Source organism: Pan troglodytes, chromosome 5 (genome assembly GCF_028858775.2).
Source record: "Pan troglodytes isolate AG18354 chromosome 5, NHGRI_mPanTro3-v2.0_pri, whole genome shotgun sequence".
NCBI classification, from domain to species: domain Eukaryota; kingdom Metazoa; phylum Chordata; class Mammalia; order Primates; family Hominidae; genus Pan; species Pan troglodytes.
In genome coordinates, this window is record NC_072403.2 from 36041125 (window position 1) to 36062398 (window position 21274).

At 42.4% G+C, this 21274-nt stretch overlaps 1 protein-coding gene and 1 non-coding gene across 7 annotated transcripts in view; one reads left to right on the top strand and one right to left on the bottom strand.

Annotated features, from left to right (window-relative positions):
• TRIM40 (tripartite motif containing 40) overlaps positions 1 to 20317 on the top strand; it is a 21746-nt gene extending 1429 nt beyond the window's left edge. Inside the window, exons 2-8 of one of the 6 annotated variants that reach the window (XM_054685540.1) lie at positions 425 to 532; positions 7508 to 7694; positions 7829 to 8477; positions 17088 to 17183; positions 18080 to 18304; positions 18615 to 18637; positions 18820 to 20317. In XM_054685540.1, coding sequence (XP_054541515.1) covers positions 8133 to 8477; positions 17088 to 17183; positions 18080 to 18304; positions 18615 to 18637; positions 18820 to 18907 — 777 coding nt within the window. In that variant the 5' untranslated portion in view covers positions 425 to 532; positions 7508 to 7694; positions 7829 to 8132 and the 3' untranslated portion in view covers positions 18908 to 20317. Of the gene's footprint in view, positions 1 to 424; positions 533 to 7069; positions 7286 to 7507; positions 8478 to 17087; positions 17184 to 18079; positions 18305 to 18614; positions 18638 to 18819 lie in introns of those variants that run through there. The other 5 variants (XM_054685543.1, XM_054685541.1, XM_054685542.2 and 2 more) reach the window with 5 other exon arrangements.
• LOC112209669 (small nucleolar RNA SNORA48) lies at positions 3906 to 4037 on the bottom strand. Its single transcript, XR_002944492.2, has one exon. It is a non-coding gene; the product is annotated as a small nucleolar RNA SNORA48 (small nucleolar RNA).
• Positions 20318 to 21274: the final 957 nt, after the last annotated feature.

A 21274-nucleotide genomic window follows, 5' to 3' on the forward strand; every position in this document is an offset into this window, starting at 1 on the left:
GTCACTGGCCTGTTTTTTGTTAAGTCCTTGTTGTAAAGGTGTAGCATGAAATTGTTTGTAGATGTCAATATTTTATGCCAAAACAACAATTTTTTAAAGTTTTAATGTGTTTATGCGGTTCATTCTTCATCAAGTGATTGTCAAACAATCTAGGCATCTATTCTATCTAAAATGTATCCCTTCCCTTCAATAAATTGCTGGTTTTGGCTGGAACCAAACTTTTTTTTCTTCTTCCAATTCCGTTTTTGATGTCAGAATAACTTCTATTAATTTCACATGCAAATATGTAAGAGATCATTTTATTTCATGATGTATGTATAATTGTATATGTATAATTAATAAGTATATTCCTAAAGAAGAGAACTTCCATTTTGACTAGACTTTGATGAGACTGAGTACTACGCTTATAATTTTCTACATCTAGGGGTTAAAAGGATTTATTGGCTTCACTGCCCACAGACTTCTGGTGCCTCATGTCACAGCACACATTCTTATTGTGACAGATCTCTGACCTTTCAGTCTCTGATGTCAGGTGAGTTATCTCAGTGGGTGGTGGTTCCTGTAAGCCACTTCTACACTGAGACGGGTAGCAATAACTTGACCATACATGGAAGTGCTTATGAACCACATGTCCTAGTAAGCTCAAACAATGTAATCCCAACTTAATTTCCCCTTAGCTAGATCCCCCAAATGCTACCTGATACAAGAGAAACTGTGACAGAGGGAAGTTGGCATGGAAGGAGACAGTAATCCTAACCGTGGTTAAAATATGTTACTTTTGCAAATTTTACAAAACACTTGGCATGACCATATTGAACACACTGCTTGGAATTCCACGATCTTGCAAAGGGCCAGTGCAAGGGATGAACTTAATGGCAGAGTTTCCTCTGCACACTTCACTACTGCAACAGGATTGTCCCTGAAGTTTCTCCGCTGGGGTCCCACTTCAGGCTGACTCTTACTGTCTGTCTCACCGAACATCACTCTCTGCATTTACTTACCCTTTTTGATTCTTCCCTGTGCCTCAGTTTGGAGTTGGAAGCTCATAAATTCCCCTATTATAGGGAAGTGGCTGATTGTGTAACCCTATCCTTTTGTTGAAATAGGTGTGTCCAGTTAAGTATTTACTGTAAGCCAGCCCCTCATATGCATTCCACTTGGGATGGATTCGTTGCTTTCTACAACCTCGCCGTCTATAATGTCCACACTGGTCCATCTGGCTGTGCTTCTCAGGAGCAGCTGTTTTGTAGGACTTGAAATAAGGATTTCTTAACAACCTGGGGAATGCCTAATAGCCTCAATACATTTCAGGCTGTTTTAGTTTTGTTTATTTGGTTTTCATGTTTTGTGGTGAGAACACTTAAAATCTACTCTCTTAGCAATTTTCAAGAACACAGTGTATCATTACTAACAAGTCACCAGAAGGTACAATAGATCTCTTGAAGTATTCCTCCTTGAAGTAACTGAAACTTTGTATCCTTTGACCAACCCATCCCCGTGCCCCCCACACCCAGACTTTGGTAACCACCATTGTATTAATACTGTCTGCTTCTACGAGTTAACTTCTTTACACTCCGAGTATAAGTGAGGTCATGCTGTACTGGAGGTTGTTTCCTCCACGCGATTGGGTGGAATTCAGAGGTTTCTACCAATAACTCGTTGCTTTCACCAGCAGCTCCCAAGGGCTCTGCTGAGTCCCCCATGCCTCCTGAATCTCAGATCTTGAACCCCTGCTCCTCCCCAACCCTGTTTTTCTGAGAACTGCATCATCAAACATAGAGCATAGCATCTTTCCTGAGATTTCTCTAAATTTCCTCTTATTCAAGTCACTGTGCATGACAGATTGACTGCTTGATTCCTGGAAGGCTAGGGATTAAAAATATTGAGTGCTGGGCTAGAGGACAGGTTTCAGCAGAGGACACAATCTCAGAGCAGACAACTTAAGGTTCAATATTAGGCATTTCCGTTCTTAAACATTCCTTCACTATTTCTGCCCAAGACATTTCTCACTGGTAAACTTTCCTCCTTGGTCGCCTGCCTTCTGCAGCCCTGCAGGCTGTCTCTCTCCTGGGCCACCCCTCTTCCTCTTAACACAGTTTTATGCTCCCCTTCCCTTCTCTCTCCTTCCATCTCCAATCTACATATTTCACGGCTGGCTTTCCACAGCCAGATGTTTCTTGCCCTGAGGAATTACGCTACCAGTTTTTAAGCCACCATTTAAAAAACGAAATATCCCAGTGCCCTGGAGTCTTGGCAACAACGCTCCACCTTCCGGAGGTGAAGAGAAGCGGTGTCCTGTCTTGAAAGACAGCGCCACCTACTGCCCACCAAGAGACAGCTGCCGAAAACAGCTGAATGACTCTGTCCATTTCCTGTTCTGGGGAGGGTGGCAGATAATCCAGGTAAGAATAATTCGAAGGTACATTGAACTTGAGGTGGTGATGGAACATTTAAGAATGCACAGAAGTTTAAACTCAATAGGGATAGTAATACCAAGCTGGCATCGGGCCTCAGGGAGATTACAGGATCTGCATAGTGCTAACAACTGTGCATCGGTAGAATGGGAATCTGAATCCGGCCACTTCTGTTGAAGTCCACGTAGCTCCACCTCCCTGCACTAAGATAGAGTAGATCTCCTTTTATGGATGACCAAATAAGTGAGAGGGAACCCAGGAGCCAGTGGAGAGGAGAATTTTAAGGAGGGGACTGCTGATGATCTAACGTTTGAGTCATCAGTTTGGATGTGAACTGAGAACATATCGCTGGGATTTGAGTTTAGGACTTAGTTGGAGACCCTTAGAGAGTGGTTTAAGGTGCCGAGCCCTGGGCTAGGCATAGGAGAGTATGGAAAGACAGAAAGACATAGTCCTATCCCTCATGAAGCTAAATATGAGCCAAAGCCAGGGAAGTTGGCAAAAATCACATGGTAATAAATGAGACGGTGATTTAGGAAAGAGAGATCCATGTAGAACCTGCAGGCCCCTCTGACACCTTTGTGCAAATTAGGATGGATCAGTTCACTTCCTTGGGGCCACTGCTGCCCTGAGCCAGAGCCCACAGCTTGGCAAGCAACCTGTGGACTAGGTCTCAGCCCCCATTCATCAGAATGAAGACTGGCTTGTTAGGAAAGTTTCATTCAGGAAACTGGGACTTGAGCTGGGCTTCCACTGATGTGAAGGGTTTGGAGCAGCTGTGTGAAAGAGGTAGGAGGCAGGTGTTTTCTGCTGGGAAATGTCAAAACAGAGGCAATCAAGAGTCATAAAGGAGAGGGAGAAGACAAAAATCACCTGACTCTTGGCTCCAGTATTTTTAAAGCAGGAGAAATTAGATAAGATCACTCCTTTAAAACAGTTACTGAGCACCTAATATATTCAAGGAGCTATGCTGAATAGGCTGACTCAGGGAAATAAGGACCCTGACAATTGCGCATTAGTTTGTAGTTTATGAAGCACATCCATTTCCAGCTATGACATTTCGTCCACTTTCTTGTAAAGGAGGCTGAAGTTGTGGCTGCCCCTGAACATGAAGCTACAAATCTCCACAATTAGGACCATAATCCAGATTCTTTGACTAGTCCAGAATTCCTTTCATTCTGACCATCCTCTTCTTAAACATTTTAAAATTTAGGTAATTGTTTAGATAGATGGCACATTTGCTGGCTCAAAATTTTAAAAACACAGGGAAAAGTCTCCCTCTTGCCCCTGGTTTCCACACATCTAGTTTCTCTCTCCAGAAGCAACCTTTACTAGTTCATTGACGTAGTCTTCCAGAGATGTTCTTTGCATAAAAAGCAAATAAGAATGTATTTATTCTTCCCCGATTTGTGCAAATAATAGCATATTACACACACTGTTCTGTACCTTGCTTTTAAATTTAATTTATTTTTATTTTTTAAAATCAGTAATCTATGTGTCCAAAGCATAAACCAGGCATGGGCATAGACCAGAAACCAAGCTGGGATAAACAGGGGGTTGCTTTGTTCCTGGTTGATGTGAGATGGGCACCATCAAGCTTTTTTTTTTTTTTTCTCCGAGACAGAGTCTGGCTCTGTCATCCAGGCTGGAGTACAGTGGCGCGATCTCGGCTCACTGCAAGCCCCATCTCCCGGGTTCATGCCATTCTCCTACTTCAGCCTCCCGAGTAGCTGGGACTATAGGCACCCACCACCACGGCCAGCTAATGAGACGGGGTTTCACCACATTAGCCAGGATGGTCTCCATCTCCTGACCTCGTGATCCACCTGTCTCAGCCTCCCAAAGTGTTGGGATTATAGGCGTGAGCCACCATGCCTGGCCAAGCTTTTTTTTTTTTAATGTATCAATTTATGTTGGAGATTATTCGAATAGCAAAAGTTCCCTTCCACACCCCACCCCCTACTAATGGCTGAACAGTGTTCTGTTATATGAATGTAGCTAGTTTATTTAGCTTAACTTCCGTTGATGAACATTTGGTTTTTTTCTAAAATTTGAATCAAATGTTTCTAAAACATTGATGCAATAGGTATATGCATATATTATTTCATATATGCATGAGTATATATGTAAAATTTCTAACATCAGAATTGCTGGCTCAAAGAGAATGTACATTTGTAATCTTGGAGGAAATTCTCAAATTCCTACTCCCCTAAAGGAGGAGTACTAATTGGCATTCCCATCAGCAGTGTATGGGAGTGCCAATTTCCTCACACACTTACCAACACTGTGTCACCAAATGTTTGGATTTCTGTCAATCTGATAGGAAAAATAGTATGTCAGTGTTATTTTAATTTGTATTTTCTTCATGAGATTGAGATTATCTTTTAATATGCTTTAGAGACATTTGGTATTTCTTTTTCTATGAAATGTCTGCTGAGATACCTCTGCCCAATTTTCTTCTTGGTAGTTGATAAATTCTTATTTGTAAGAGCTGTATATAAAGGGTAATTAGCCCTCTGATTTTGATGGCAGTTGTAAATATTTTTCTTCTTCCATTGATATTTCATCATTTGTCTCTTGACATTGTACTTATGGTTTTTTTCCCCCGTGCAGGTCTTTTTTAATGTGGCTGAATTTATCTTTCTTTCCTTTTATGGTTTCTACATTTGAAACATTCTCAAGCTACTGCTAGTTAAATACAGTGGATTTCTGCCTTCAAGTTGCTCAATAAACCAGTAGGAGAATCAAGAAAAGTACCTAAGTAACTAGTAGAAGTAACTATATAATCAATACTATAAGTTGGTACAGAGTGCTGTTTCTTTATCTGTCTATCCATACATCTAATTATCAATCTATCTGTCCATCTGTCCATTAACCCATCCATTTATCAAGCTTTTACTGAATTCTTTCTAAGAGCGAGAAAAGGTATGTATAGAGAGATGACATTTTATGGTAATGAAGCCTGTGGGCTGGGATGAGAGACACCCGGATCTGAATCCCAGCTCTATGTTTACACCACTGTGGCCTTGGGCAGGTTACTTAATCTGTCCACATTTTTGTTTCTTATACTATTGCATGAGCTATGACAGGAACGTAGATTGTGGAGGGGTCAAGGATTGAAGGTTAAAAAACAGAAGTTGTTGGAAATGGCTTAGGAAGAAAACTATAAGTGAGTAAAATGCCTAGATTTGTAATTTCAGGTGGTGAAATCTGAATCCTGATAAGGTCAAGAGAGTGGCCACTAGGGTGGGTGGCAAAAGCAAAGGTCATTGGATGTGAGCAGGACAAGGAACTGAAAGGCCTTGGTGTTAAATGATCATGTACATAGTCTTTGAAATCACCAGGATCATGGTGATTTCACACCCAGATGAAGGGCAAGTTCTGGGAGGATCCTGAGCACAGGAGCTTCTGTCCCCGGTGGAGTGTGGGATGTGCCACCCTCCCAGTGTGTGGATGCACTTACCAACCTGGAATCTCTCCAAACCTCTTTGTTCAGGATCTTACAGAGGTTCCACTATGTAGGTACAATTGATCAAATCACTGGCTGTTGGTGATTAACTCAGTCCCCGGGCTCCTCTCCCCTCCCCAGAGGTCAGAGGTGGGACTGAAAGTTCCAACCGGCCAGGCGTGGTGGCTCACGCCTGTAATCCCAGCATTTTGGGAGGCCAAGGCAGGCAGATAACCTGAAGTCAGGAGTTCAAGACCAGCCTGGCCAACATGGTGAAACCCCGTCTCTACTAAAAATACAAAATATTAGCTGGGCATGGTGGTGTGCACCTGTAATCCCAGCTACTCGGGAGGCTGAGGCAGGAGATTCACTGGAACCTGGGAGGCAGAGGTTGCAGTGAGCTGAGATAGTGCCATTGCACTCCAGCTTGGGCAACAAGAGTGAAACTCTGTCTCAAAAAAAAAAAGAAAGAAAGAAAGAAAGAAAGTTCCCACCGTCTAATCACATGGTTCTTCTGCCAACCAGCCCCCATTCTTCCTCCAAGAGTCACCTCATTAGCATAAACCCTGGTATGGTTGAAAAGGGCTTATTATGAATAATAAAAGATACACTCATCAGAACATAACCATGTGGTAAGTTGAGGTGCATCTGGAATTAAAATGATTCAACTTAAAATTTTTGACTTTATGATGGGTTTACTGGGGTATTGAGTACGCTTTCACCTTGCAATATTTCTGACTTCAGTGAATTCACTGGGACGTAACCCCATCATAAGTTAAGGATCATCTGTTCAAGGGTTTTAGGAGCTCTGTGCCAAGACTAATTGTATACATATCTCACAATATCACACAACCCACAGCAAACAGTGGCAAAGTGGGATTGAGGGAGGAGGCTCTGAAATGAGGTTTCAACAAGCGTCTTGGACCCTTAAAAGTTTCAAGTGACAGCCCTTATTAGTGGCACCCCTTGGGGGCTCCCTCAAACTCAATGCCAAGACTAGCCTGACTGGAGGGAACTTAGACAATGGGGTGGGCAGTTGATGTTCCAGCATCTTGAGTGGGTGCCATTGTTCTGTGACACCTGGATCCTGGGGTTCCACAAGCTGGGGTTCTAGGATGTCCATTCTTAGTTGAGTCTCATTTCCTGTCATATCGACGTCAAAGGCCCAAGACCTTCCTCCTCCCCTTGAGCAAACAAGCCACGCCCTGCACCAAAGTCCATCTCACCTTCCAGCTACCCTAGGTAATTTTCCTGGTAATTCAGTGTTTCTAGGAAAGCATGAGTCTTTCCACCCCCCGCCCTGAGATTTACTGACATATGAACACATATGATTGGCATGATATAAGAACCACTCATCTGCTGGCCATCTCTCCAGGTCTGGAGCCAGAGAAAATGATCTGAAATTGTAGCAGGAGAAATTGAGGTAGGATACTAAGAAAGCTTTTCAGGAGTGGGGCTAGGCAAGAGGTGCAGCATGAGAGAATAAGAGTGAATCCTCAGCATCTAAGGGAGGTGGCAGGTGGCAGGGGACTTCCTTCTTTGGGTCATCTTTGGTGGTGATTTGACAGGAAGGAACAAAGTGGCTTCAAACATTATACAAGTCTCTGGTCTGTTCTGTGTCCTGTTTTCTTTCTCATTCTTTCAGTGTGGAATCTATATGACCCTGGGAGGGATGTTGGTTGGAAGAATGACCAGCTGATGGAGATGCTGCTGTAATTATTGGTGGTAATAATGGGCAGCAGTGAGCCACCCGGTGTGACAGTGTAGGAGAAAACAGTCCAAACTCCTGCCAAACTCTCTCTACTGATGGCAAATCAGAGGAGACTCAAATTGTAAGTTTATAGTGGTCTGGCTTTTGGCCATGACAATGACACCTTGCCCTTTTAATTTGGGGCCCGTGCAAATATTCACTGAAAGCTGTCAAGAGGAAAACAGAATTGGTTATTGAATCACTTGCTTCCTCTAGGTGTATGAAAAATAATTTCAAGTTTAACAAATACAAGGAAACCGCAGGGTCCATGTCAAAGTTGATGAGCTATTTCTGAAACTCGTGCAGAATTGTGGTTTGTGTGGTCTATGTCACGGCACCCTTGAGGGAGAGTGGGCAATTGCCTGAACTTGGAGGCTGTGTCCTGTCCCCAGGCTGCTCCAGGGCTGCCTCCTTCCGACTGGGCCTTCTTATCTGGGACTGTTGAGGGCAACAGGCCTTCCGAAGACCAGTGAAGAAGGAGGCCCTGCAGACAGGAGGCTGACAGGGTAGGAACGAGGCCATGATCCCTTTGAAGAAGGACAACCAGGAGGAGGGTGTCTGCCCCATCTGCCAGGAGAGCCTGAAGGAGGCCGTGAGCACCAACTGCGGACATCTCTTCTGTCGAGTGTGCCTGACACAGCATGTGGAGAAGGCCTCAGCCTCTGGGGTCTTCTGCTGCCCCCTCTGCCGGAAGCCCTGTTCCGAGGAGGTGCTAGGGACAGGCTATATCTGCCCCAACCACCAGAAGAGGGTGTGCAGGTTCTGTGAGGAGAGCAGACTTCTTCTATGTGTGGAATGCCTGGTGTCCCCTGAACACATGTCTCATCATGAACTGACCATTGAAAATGCCCTCAGCCACTACAAGGTAAGCCTGGGTCACCGCAGCCAGGCCCTGCCTCCACCTCGCTGAGGTGCTGCATCCTACATGTTTATCATGCCTGGCACCTCAGAGTAGCTCAACAATGGACATCTCTCTTTGTTTCTTCTGCTTCATCCTGTTTTGGACCCTTGTCTTGCTTTTCTGTGTATATTTTGAGGCTGATGTTTCCATGCATTAATGTGAGTCTGTCTAAAAGAGGATATTGTCAGTGTGATGTCAGAGTCCCAGTCTGCTCATCTGTAGAATAGAGTAATTGGACTAACTAATGCAAAACCCTTTCAGGACTAAAACTGTGTGAACTCCTGGTTGATAGTACTAGAAACTTGGCTAGAAATGTAATCAGGTTTTATATACACTAGTAATTATCCTGCAAATATATTAAAACCTGAAAGTTACTACATAATTTTTTCTCTCTTTTTCTTCCTTCTGCGTTTGTCTTATCTTTCCTTTTCCTTTCTTTGCTATGGCAATTATTTTATCTTATTCTGTTAAATTTTCTATCACAAAAGTTACATGCTGTAGGTAATAAATTCAGAAAACACTGAAAGGTATAAAGTCAAGACTAAAAACTTGTCTTCCTTTCTCCCTCCATTCATAGTCCTCAGAGGTAACCATTGTTTGATTTTTGTACATCCTTCCAAAAAATGTGTGTGCTTATGAATGCACTCTTACACACACACACACACACACACCCTCAAAGGATTCTCTCTATATTTTTTTCTGTAACTCATTTTTGTTATCTAAAAGTATGGCTTGAACATTTTCTCATCAGCATGTATAGATCTTCTGAATTATTTTCAACAACTGTGTGGTATTAAATTCTATGAATGTACCATAAATTGGCAGACATTGGGTTATTTCCAAGCTATTGTTTTGTTTTAAGATTACACAGAATGTTCTAATGAATATCCTTCAACATATATATTGGAGGACCTAGAATACCCAAGATATATTTTGGTGAGAGCATAAGGTAGAAATCTAACTTTAGTTTTTCCAAGTTATAATCAATTTGTCCTATCACCATTTATTGAATGATTCATATAGTTTCCCCATTGATTTGAATGCCAATGTCATAATACATCATATATGCATATTTTCTTGCATATTGCCTTAATTCTTTGTGCTGTTCTATTCTGTCTATGCTTGCCTATAAGCCAAGATATTTTAGAGATTTTATCCTTACCATATATTTTAATGTCAGGTATTTTGATAGAATCCTCACAATATTCTTATTTTTCAGAATTTGTGCAGATATTTGTATATCTTTATTTTGCCAATTAGCTTTGGAATTATTTTTATCAACCTTTCCCCTGACCCCAATCCAGTTAGTATTTGACTGGACAATTGACAATATTTTCACGTGGCATCCTTCTATCCAATAGTGAAGGCTGAACTTCCAAAGCTGAGGTAGCTTTGAGATACTTGACTTTTGGAGAACATGTTATGATACAGAATGAGAAAGTGGGGAGTCCAGATTAAAAGTGACTACAGAAAGGTAGAGAAATAATTGAAAAAGCCAGAGGCAAAGTTCTATTTGGTTCTAACATCATTCCCTCTAGGTGCAATGTCCACAGGAGAGTGGGGAGGGATTCCTCACCTGCCGATGAAGCAGCATAAGATGGAGAAATTTATTTCCTCACTAAATGATTTTTTCAGGTCTGTCCTTTGTGTTAGATGTCATGCTAGGCATTGTAGAAAGTACAAAGATGATTCATAATTCTTGTTTCAAATCTGTCTTTAAATAATGACAAGAAAGCTAAAACAAATAAATAACGATGACACTTGTTCATTAAGTAAAAACTTAGTAAGTTCCTGCTGTGTGTGAGAAACTGCAGCATGTGCTAGGAATCAATGAAGACAGATGCCATTCCTTCTGCCAGGAGTTTGCAGTGTAGTAAGGGAGACACAAATAAGTAATCAAAGAACTGTAACTTTTTTTTCTTTTTTTTTTTTTTTGAGATGGAGTCTCACTCTGTCACCCAGGCTGGAGAGCAGTGGCGTGATCTCGGCTCACTGCAACGTCCGTCTCCCAGGTTCAAGCAATTCTTTGCCTCAGCCTCCCGAGTAGCTGGGATTACAGGCACCCACCACCAGGCCTAGCTAATTTTTGTATTTTTAGTAGAAACGGGGTTTCACCATCTTGGCCAGGCTGGTCTTGAACTCCTGACCTCATGATCCATCTGCGCTGGCCTCCCAAAAGAACTATAACTTTTTATTAGTTAGGAAGAAAATAAACAAGGGTCTGGGATGAACAGTAATGGGTGGCCCATGTCCATTTGGTCAGTGAGGGCCTCATAGAGGAAGTGACCTTGAAGCTGAGGGCTGGCAGAAGAGAAATCAACCTGCAAAGACAGGGGGTAGGGAGTGCATACAGATGCCCACACCTGAGAAGTCTTGTTATATTTGAAGAATTTATCATTAGAGTTTGAATCAACAGGACTTACTGAGAGATTAGAAGTGGGTTCTTTGTAAGAAAAAAACAACCCCATCAAAAAGTGGGCAAAGGATATGAACAGACGCTTCTCAAAAGAAGACATTTATGCAACCAACAGACATATGAAAAAATGCTCATCATCACTGGTCTTTAGAGAAATGCAAATCAAAACCACAATGAGATACCATCTCTGCCAGTTAGAATGGCAATCATTAAAAAGTCAGTAAACAACAGATTCTGGAGACGAAGTGGAGAAATAGGAACGCTTTTACACTGTTGGTGGGAGTGTAAATTAGTTCAACCATTGTGGAAGACAGTGTGGTGATTCCTCAAGGATCTAAAACCAGAAATACCATTTGACCCAGCAATCCTATTACTGGGTATATACCCAAAGGATTATAAATCATTCTACTATAAAGACACATGCACACGTATGTTTATTGTGGCATGGTTCACAATAGCAAAGACTTGGAACCAACCCAAATGCCCATCAACGATAGACTGGATAAAGAAAATATGGCACATATACACCATGGAATACTATGCAGCCATAAAAACAGATGAGTTCACGTCCTTTACAGGGACGTGGATGAAGATGGAAACCATCATTCTCAGCAAACTAACACAAGATCAGAAAACCAAACACCACATGTTCTCACTCGTAAGTGAGAGTTGAACAATGAGAACACGTGGACACAGGGAGGGGAATATCACACACCGGGGCCTGTGAGGGGGTGGAGGGGAGGGGAGGGATAGCATTAGGAGAAATACCTAACGTGGATGACGGTTTGATGGGTGCAGCAAACCACCATGGCACGTGTATACCTATGTAACAAACCTGCATGTTCTGTACATGTGCCCCAGAACTTAAAGTATATATATTTTTAAAAGTGGGTTGAAAGAAGGAGGAAGGTCAAAGATGACTTCATGAGTTTCTGGTTTGAGAAACTGAATAGATGATGTGAAAGATAATAACTTGGTAGAACAGGTTTGAATGCAACACCAAGAGTTTCATTTAAAACAAGTTGAGTCCAAGTTGAGACACATCAAAATAGGATCTTACATATGCAGCTGGATCACAAATTTAGATCTCCAGAGTCTTATTCCTAGAACCTAGAACAAAGATCCATCCAGACAAAGACAATATTTAAATCCAAGAAAAGTGGGCACGGTGGCTCACACCTGTAGTCCCAGCACTTTGGGAGGCCAAAGTGGGAGGATCGCTTGAGCCCAGGAGTTCAAGACCAGCTTAGGCAACACAGTGAGATACTATCTCTAGAACAACAACAGCAACAACAAAGTGAAATTAACAGGATTTAAAAAAAAGAACGTGACAATTTGGGGCTGGGTGCAGTGGCTCACGCCTGTGGTCCCAGCTACTTGGAAGGTTGAGGTGGGAGGATTGCTTGAGCCCAAGAGAGTGAGGCTGGAGTGAGCTGTGATTGTACCACTGCACTGCAGCCAGGAAGACAGAGCAAGACCCTGTCTCAAACAAAGAAACAAACAACCAAGAAACCAAGGAAACTGATGTAATTGCCTCGAAAGAGGCTAGACAGAAAAGAAGTTTTGGGGTAAGGTTCTGGGAAAGGCCGTCATTTAGATGTAGGCAGAGAAGGACCCAGCAAAGGAGACAGGATGAGTTGCCAGAAAGGCAGGAGAAAAACAAGGGGAATGGTGCCCCAGCTGCTAAGAGAGAAGGGTATTTTAAGAGATTATAATAGATTGCATTGAACGATGCTAACACTTCAGTAAGATGGTGGCAGAGGCATGAGAGCTGAGTTGGGAGGAGGCACACTTCTTCCATAGTAATAACAGGGAACAAGGGAAGGTGTCTGCAAGCCTACATAGTTTTGCAGTTTTCGAAATCCAGGTTTTGTTCTGGTTTTTATTTTCTCATAATATTTGAGGAAGGAACATCAGCAGTATGGGTGGGATCAGGATGGATGTGAAAGGTTTGAAAAGAAACAAGATGGTGTGATGCAGTGTGGGAGAGCGCTTACGAGAGAAACTATGTAGGGTTGGCAGACAGTATGTAGCACCAATTTGAGGTCTGAAATGTTTAACATGTTTCAGGAGGCTGCCTAAGGACAGACAGCAAACAAGAAGGTGATGGTACATTTTACCATGGATAAGGAGTTGTCTGAAAAATAACACAGAGAGGGAGGGTAAGGGAGTTGAGTATATTTCTGAAGAAGTGATTATAATGGTGCACCCTATGTGTTCTCATGGATATTGACAGCGTACTTTTGAAATTAAGGAGGGTTTTTTTTTTACTGATTTTTTCACCATATCTCTATTTATTTGAATTAAACTTTGCAGGTTAAGTATTGTAAATTATGTTCTTTTAAAAGAATCATATAATCCCTGACTGTACTCTAAAAAGACCGAAAAATTTATAAAATCTACAAATTCTTATTTGTATACCTGTTTCCTCACTGACCAATCAATGTCAGTGTCAATCACTTTAATGTATTTTGCTGGTTTAGTAAGTGTGTGACAGTGATGTACATTGTTTTACTTTGCTTGATTATGAATGCTAGTAGTGGTGAGGCTTTTATCCATGAAGACTCGCTGTCTGCATTTTCCCCTAGAATCAGGGCATAAATTCTACATGATTGCATCAAAGTAGTTTATCTTTTGGATAATGAGCTCCATTAGTTGTGTTTAACCTACGTTTTTTTATTCTGTTATTTCTTCTTAATTATATTTTTGGGCAACTTTTTAGAAATTTGTATTTAAATTGGCTCTATTCTTTTTTATAATATAATCTCCATGTCTTAAATACACAGAAATTTGTTTAATATGAGTGTGCTGCTCTGTTTTATTTTTAAAGGTTTATTTATTCCTGGCTTACTTGGAATTTCATATAGTATGTTGTGTGAAGGATGACTCCACGTTAATTTTTCTTTATTCTGGTATCCAGTTGTTCCCAAAATATTTATATAACAGTGAGTCCTTTCCACATTTATGTGTTGTTTCTCGCTTGACATCAATTAAGTTCTCATGATGGGCTGTTTTTTTTTTACTCTAGTCCATTGATTATTCTTTCTATTATTATTATTATAGTTTTGACAACATGTTACTTTATGGTTTATTTTTAAATCTAGCAGCATTTTTGCCATTTAATAATTTTATTACCTGATATTTTTGCTGTCTTTTAAGATGAGTGCTTTTTTACAATGTTTCTAAATTTCATAGATCATTCCATAAGATTTTAATGGTTATTGCATTAAATTTGTTGATTACTTTAAGAATCATGACTTTTGGGGGTTTAGTTAGTCTTCTCAACCACTACCGAGATACATCACTAACAGCTTTCCATTATGTATCTGAATCAGATATTAAATTGTCTTTACTTAAACCTCATGTGCCCTGACTCTATTGAGGGTAGCTATGTATTTTATAACACTATTTTTTTGACAATTTTTACTTGTAGATTCAAATGAGATTCTTTGCTGAGCTCATGTATTTACTCATATATTTTTTTAAATTTTCTGACATTTTCTAGATCATAATTGTGTGAGTGATGTTGTTTTTAATTCATATTTTTGGACACAGTTCTGTAAGGAGCATGCATTTTGAAAGCTGTTAATTTTTCTTTTTTTTTTTTTTTCAGTGTCAGGGATAGGTACTTTTTGTCTGTTAACCACTTTTCTTTTGTACATTGTGTTAGCAAGTTGTTTAAGAACAAATTTAACGCCCTTTTTTGTCAGATTTTAAAAATTTAATATGATTTAATCTGAATGACAGAATTTTAAAATATTCATTTAGACAAGACAGGTCTTCGACTATTTTCTAGATTTCAACTTGTCTTTTTTTCTCTGAGGAATATTTTGGTAGGCGAAAGTGTATAGAATTTAGCTTTTCAATTCTAATGAGTGTCTTATTTATATTATATGCACCCATTAAATACTTTTATGCAAAAATTGGTGAAAAAGTACTTTTTAGAAACAGAGGACTTTACCTTACTCATTTTGAATATTGTAAACAATATGACTGTATTATCTTCAGTCATTCTATGCCTTTATCTTTATTGCTGTTATCTTTGCCTTCTTTTTTTCATTTACACAGTGTCTGTAGTTGGCTTTATTAAATTTTAAACTGCCAGATGATAGGACTGTGGCTTTTTGAACTGGACCTTAATAGGCCTGACTTTGACAGGCAGAGAAATAAAGCACTCCTGACAGAGAGAAGTAAAAGGCCATGAGGAGGTGTGGCTGCACGGGTGTGTTTGGGAAGCAGAGAGCAATGTTGTGTGCTGGTGAAGAGAGTTCAGAGTGAGCAGAGAGAGAATCCCAGACAATGTCAGATGGGGCTGGGTCCTGGGGCACCTTGGATGCTGGGTGAAGGAGTTTGGGCTTATCTTTGTTGCTGAGAAGCCATTTTGAAGGGAGGACTAACATCAACAAAGGTGAAATGTGACAGATTTCAAGCTGAATGGCAGGCAGAATGGCAGTCCCAATGTCAGAAACATGAAGGTCAAGAGGAGTGGACTGCAGAAGAGCTTGGGGAACTGGGCAGCATGTTTGATTCTACCATATTGATTTTGAGCTGCCAACAGGGCAGTAGGCAGCACTTAGCTCTCACTTGGAAGCATGAGATGGATTGCTAGGAAAAAAGATTTGGTTTTGGAATTCTAAGATCTGAAGGCTCCAGAAAGGAAAGCTAAGGACATAGTCTGAGGTAGAAAAGGGTTGAGAAGCCAACTTCAAGGCTCCTTTTTACAGAAAAAAATGAAGAGGCAAAGAAGCAGTGGCAGAAGGCACAGGTCTAGGAAGGATGGGGTGGAGAGGAGGTGCAGAAAGGCACCTGCGGATTTCATGGCTGGAGATCTCAGGTGACTTTGGAGAGAGAGGCTTTAAAGGAGTGATGAGAAACAAGGCGGCTGGCTGAGGAATGACGACAGTGAGGAGGTGAAGACAGCAACACCAAACAACTTGACTGTGAGGGCAGCAAGTGAGTAGATGCAAGGGGTGAAGGCTGTGTGTGCTTTTCAGGACCTGAACTCTTGTGCTCACACAAACAATTCCACACCAGCCTGCCACCTTCTTCAGCGAGACTCATGAGCGACATCCATGATGCCCATTTATTACCTCCCACTCCTATGACTTTTTTATTTCATCTCTGCTGGGAAATGCCTGCAGAAAACACCCAGTGACGTGACATGTTTTTAGTAACTTTGTGGTGACATCACTGTCTTCTCTGCTTACTGCAGCTTTCTGTTCACCAAATGCCCTTGCTGACCCCTCACACACACAGTCCTTTGACCTTGATTTCACCAGGAAATTCTCAGGCCGGAAAGAACTTTCAGTTGTCTTCACCATCCCCTGACTTCTACCTGTACATCTCCAAAATATCCTCAAAAAAGATTTAAAAAAAAAATCTGAAGTGGGAAAGATTTAGTGAAACACACACTTTTCAGCTAATAGCACATCCTGATCTTTAGTTCACAAATCTCTTCTCGTTTTGTTTTCTATTTTATCATTCACCCTCCAACTGCCCCCCTGAACCATGGGCAGCCATTTAAAGCATTTGTTGCTATTTTTGCTTCTCTTATAGGTCATCAAAAACCTGAAAGCAAAATTTTTTTAGAAACTCAAATCATTCTTTAACTCCATAGCTTCAAGGACACAGCGACACATCCAGATGCTGATTTAAGATTGAGAGAGAAGGCACTGCCTACCTGGGCTATGAGTTTGCACCTAGTAAAGGGCTCTATCTTGTCACTCATCCTAGTGAGGACCAGGCAGCAGAGGTAGCAGAGGGTTGCCATCTCCTCTTTAAGGCAATTCCCTCCAGACTGGCTTCATGTGTTAATGTAAAATAGTAAGAAGTGCTAGAAGACTGTCATATATCTTTTATATGTTGAGAGAAAGCACCCTGAAGTCAAGTAGAAATGGTTCTGATGCTATCTATTATTTTTTCTGTACTTCTAAGACTGTAAAAAAAATTACCCATTACTATTTCCCCCCATCATTATCCAATAAATAAACTCTCAAGTCCCTTACTCCAACCATGATGCTCTAAAAGCATTTCTTTGTAGGCAGAATTTTACATTAGTTGCATTCTGGGATCAGGCCCCCTACCGTGTTCCATTGACTCCTCCCAGTGGGTGCCCCCCTCACTCCCAGTCTGACAAGCAGGTGTGTCTGTCTCTTTAGGAACGACTCAATCGCCGGAGCAGGAAGCTCAGAAAGGACATTGCAGAACTTCAGCGGCTCAAGGCTCAGCAGGAGAAGAAACTGCAGGCTCTGCAGGTGGGTTTTCCAGGTTCCTGGGAAGGAATCCCTGGAGTGTTCTCAGGAGCCCTTACTTAACTATTCTGGACATCTGTCTGTTCCTGGAGCAGCCTGATGTGGGCAGATGGTCGTGGAGGCTGAAAACCTGGGTGTTGGCCTTGGCATCAAAGTTTGCTGGTTGAGTGACCTACGCAAGTTAAGCCCTCTGATCTTTATGTGACTTACATGTTAAATGAGAACCAGTCCTGCTCTACCTGGATCACAGTAAGGATCAAAGGAGACCAGTGTCTCATCAACTGAAAACTACTACACAAGCCATAGGCCTCTGTTTCTTTTTATTTTATTATTTTTTTTTTTGAGATGGAGTCTTGCTCTGTTGCCCAGGCTGGAGTGCAGTAGCACGAACTCCGCTCACTGCAAGCTCCGCCTCCCGGGTTCACGCCATTCTCCTGCCTCAGCCTCCCAAGTAGCTGGGACTACAGGCACTTGCCACCAAGCCCAGCTAATTTTTTTCTATTTTTTAGTAAAGATGGGGTTTCACCATGTTAGCCAGGATGGTCTCGATCTCCTGACCTCGTGATCCGCCCGCCTTGGCCTCCCAAAGTGCTGGGATTACAGGTGTGAGCCACCGTGCCCGGCCGCCATAGGCCTCCATTTCTGTCTCTGACAGTCTACCTTTCTATTCCTCTTGGTCACATGGCATCTGTAGATATTCAAAGAGTGAGGTGGAATGGTGAGGTGTCCCTGCCTTTATGAGAATCAAAGCTGCTTCTGCAATACCTGTGACACACAGAGGCAACACCATGAGGGCAAGAGGATTGAGGAATCAGCATTCCTGCTCAGACATTCAGAGACTGTGAAGGGCCAGGAGGGAGCCACCTGACACTGAGTCTTAGGGAGCCCCTTTCCTGTAGTTTCAGGTAGACCATGGGAACCACAGGCTGGAGGCTGGGCTGGAGAGCCAGCACCAAACCAGGGAACAGCTGGGTGCCCTCCCTCAGCAGTGGCTGGGCCAGCTGGAGCACATGCCAGCAGAAGCGGCCAGAATCCTTGACATCTCCAGGGCAGTAACACAGCTCAGCAGCCTGGTCATTGATCTGGAGAGGACGGCCAAGGAATTAGACACCAACACACTGAAGGTGCATACCCTGAGGCCTTCCCCAAGGGCTGGGATTCTCCCCGATAGGAGGCAGCCCATCTGCATCACCCTTCTGGGAGGTGTAAGAGGGAGGGGCCTGTGTGATATGTGGTGACTTGTGGTAGATGTGGCTTGTTCCAGGCTACAGAGTGCTGCTGCAGCAGAATGGGCACAGAAGAGGGGTGTTGCTATGTTCCCCCAGTTCTCAAGGTGGCACCCCAGAGTGGCCTCCAAGAGCGAATTGGGAAAGGAATTTGGAGGTGATAGGAACCTGAGAACCAATTATGATTCTCACTTTTTCTCTCTCCTAGAATGCTGGTGACTTACTGAACAGGTACGAGCTGTCCCTTCTTCTTTCCCACATGTGCATATAAACCCACACAACACAGACATGCACAGAGGTCAAGGAGACCCACTGCTCCGTTAGCTTTTGTATCTTGATGCTACATGGCCAATGGAAGAGCCAATGGAATATATGAATACATATTAATCTATGAAGGATTTCTTTGTTTCTAGGAGTGCTCCACAGAAATTAGAGGTTATTTATCCCCAGTTGGAGAAAGGAGTCAGTGAATTGCTTCTTCAGCCCCCTCAGAAGCTCTGACCTGTTCATCCCTGGGACACCTCACTTCAGGCTCACCTCAGCCTCCTCTCTCTCCTTCCTCCAACCTGTCCAGGCCCCCACTGGGTCTACCCAGTGCATCTTCGGGCCTGCCAGCTCCTGAACATGTCACCATTTCTTCATGTCCACAGTCATCACCTGATGCCTGACCGTCTGACTCTTGGATGATAGCCAGCCTCCTTCCAGGACAGGCTCATGCTTGGGGCTGCCACTGTGGAGGTCGGGGCCCATGGTCTCCAGGAGCATTTGTGAAATCTCCATTTTGCCTGTAAACTGATGGTAGTGCCCATCTCTCACAATCTCATTCAAATAGGAACCTCCAGGCCTCTGAATGGCCCGAGCTCATCAGCAGTGACACCACCTCACATGTGGAGCCCAACTGAGTTCCTGCGGTACTTGTTGTCTGTACCACTCACCTGGCACTTATTTATTATTGTTGTGGAAGACAGACTCAAAGACAGCCTCCCTTCGTGATCCTCACCTCTTGGAATTCATGCCCTTGTTTGGTCCCCTCCCCTTGAGTGTAAGTGGGATCTGTGACTTGCTTCTAATCAATGGAATAAGGCAAAGGTGATAGGGTGTCACTCTGGCAACTGTGTTGCATTGTATAGAACTCCTCCTTGCTGGCCCACCCTTTTAGAGCCCCTCCTAGGAGCCAAGAGCAGCTTCCAACCAACAACAAGCAGAGGCCCTCAGTCTTGTGGCTGCAAGAACCTGAATTCTGCCAACAACCTGAGTGAGCTTGGAAGCAGATTCTTCCCCAACTGAGCCGGATAAGAACCTAGTCCAGCCAACACCTTGATTATAGTCTTGTGAGTACCTAAGCTGAGGACCCAGTGAAGCTGTGCCAAAATTTCCCACCCACAGAAACGGTGTGACAATAAATGTGTGTGTGTTTTTTTGTTTTTTGTTTTCGTTTTTGAGATGGAGTCTCACTCTGTTGCCCAGGCTGGAGTGCGGTGGTGTGATGTCGGCTCACTGTAACCTCTGTCTCCTAGGTTCAAGCAATTCTCCTGCCTCAGCCTCCCTAATAGCTGGGATTATAGGCGCCCGCCACCACACCCAGCTAATTTTTTGTGTTTTTAGTAGAGACAGGGTTTAACCATGTTGGCCAGGCTGGCCTTGAACTTCTGACCTCAGGTGATCAGCCCACCTTGGCCTCCCAAAATGCTGGGATTACAGGTGTGAGCCACCGTGCCTGGCCATGGTTGTTTTAAGGCAGTAAATTTGTGGTAATTTTTGTGGAGTAATGGATAATGAATACAATTGTATATTAGTCATTTTTGTATAAGCCTTACTTCATTGGGTGAGCAGGGATCATACTCTGTCTGTGTCCTCATGTCTAGAACAGTGTCTGGCTCATAGCTGGTGTCAAATAAAATTTTAAATGTATGTATAAGTGAATTAATAAGAAAGCATAAGGAAAGGCTCTTCTCAATCCTCTGATTAAAAGGAGCCATCAATTACCTTATAATCAGTATTTATTGAGCCCTTGCCAAAGTAGTCAATACCATACTGAGAGGTATAAGGAATAAAACATGGCCACAATTATAAAACAAGCCACGTGGTGGTGCAAAGAGTGAAAACTACAGGGTCAGACTTGAGTTTAGGTCTCGGTCCTGACACCTAATGCCTCTGTAACCTTGGGCAAATTACTTAGCCTCTCTGAACCTCTGTACTCCCCCCTCTAAAATAAGGGTTATGGTACCTGTGGCCTGGGATTGTTGTCAAAATTAAATACATGCTGAGTGTCTGCTAAAGTGTCTAAAACGTAAACATTCAGATATGTTCATTTTATCTTTTTTTTTTTTTTTTTGGTGTATTCTGGCTTTATTGTTTTTTTTTTTAAATTATACTTTAAGTTCTAGGGTACATGTGCACAATGTGCAGGTTTGTTACATATGTATACATGTGCCATGTTGGTGTGCTGCACCCATTAACTTGTCATTTACATTGGGTATTTCTCCTAATGCTATCCCTCCCCCCTCCCCCCACCCCAAAACAGGCCCTGGTGTGTGATGTTCCCCACCCTGTGTCCAAGTGTTCTCATTGTTCAATTCCCACCAATGAGTGAGAACATGCGGTGTTTGGTTTTCTGTCCTTGCGATAGTTTGCTGAGAATGATGGTTTCCAGCTTCAACCATGTCCCTACAAAGGACATGAACTCATCCTTTTTCATTTCATCTTTTTTTAAAAAAACCACTTCCCCTTTTGAAATGAAATATGGAATGATAAAAAAAATTTTAAATAAATTCCACTTCACCATCCAGAAGTTTATAATTTAGCTGTGGAACTGCGACTAGACAGATACAGAATAAGAAGAGAGTGTGTAACTGCACTGAATTAGGT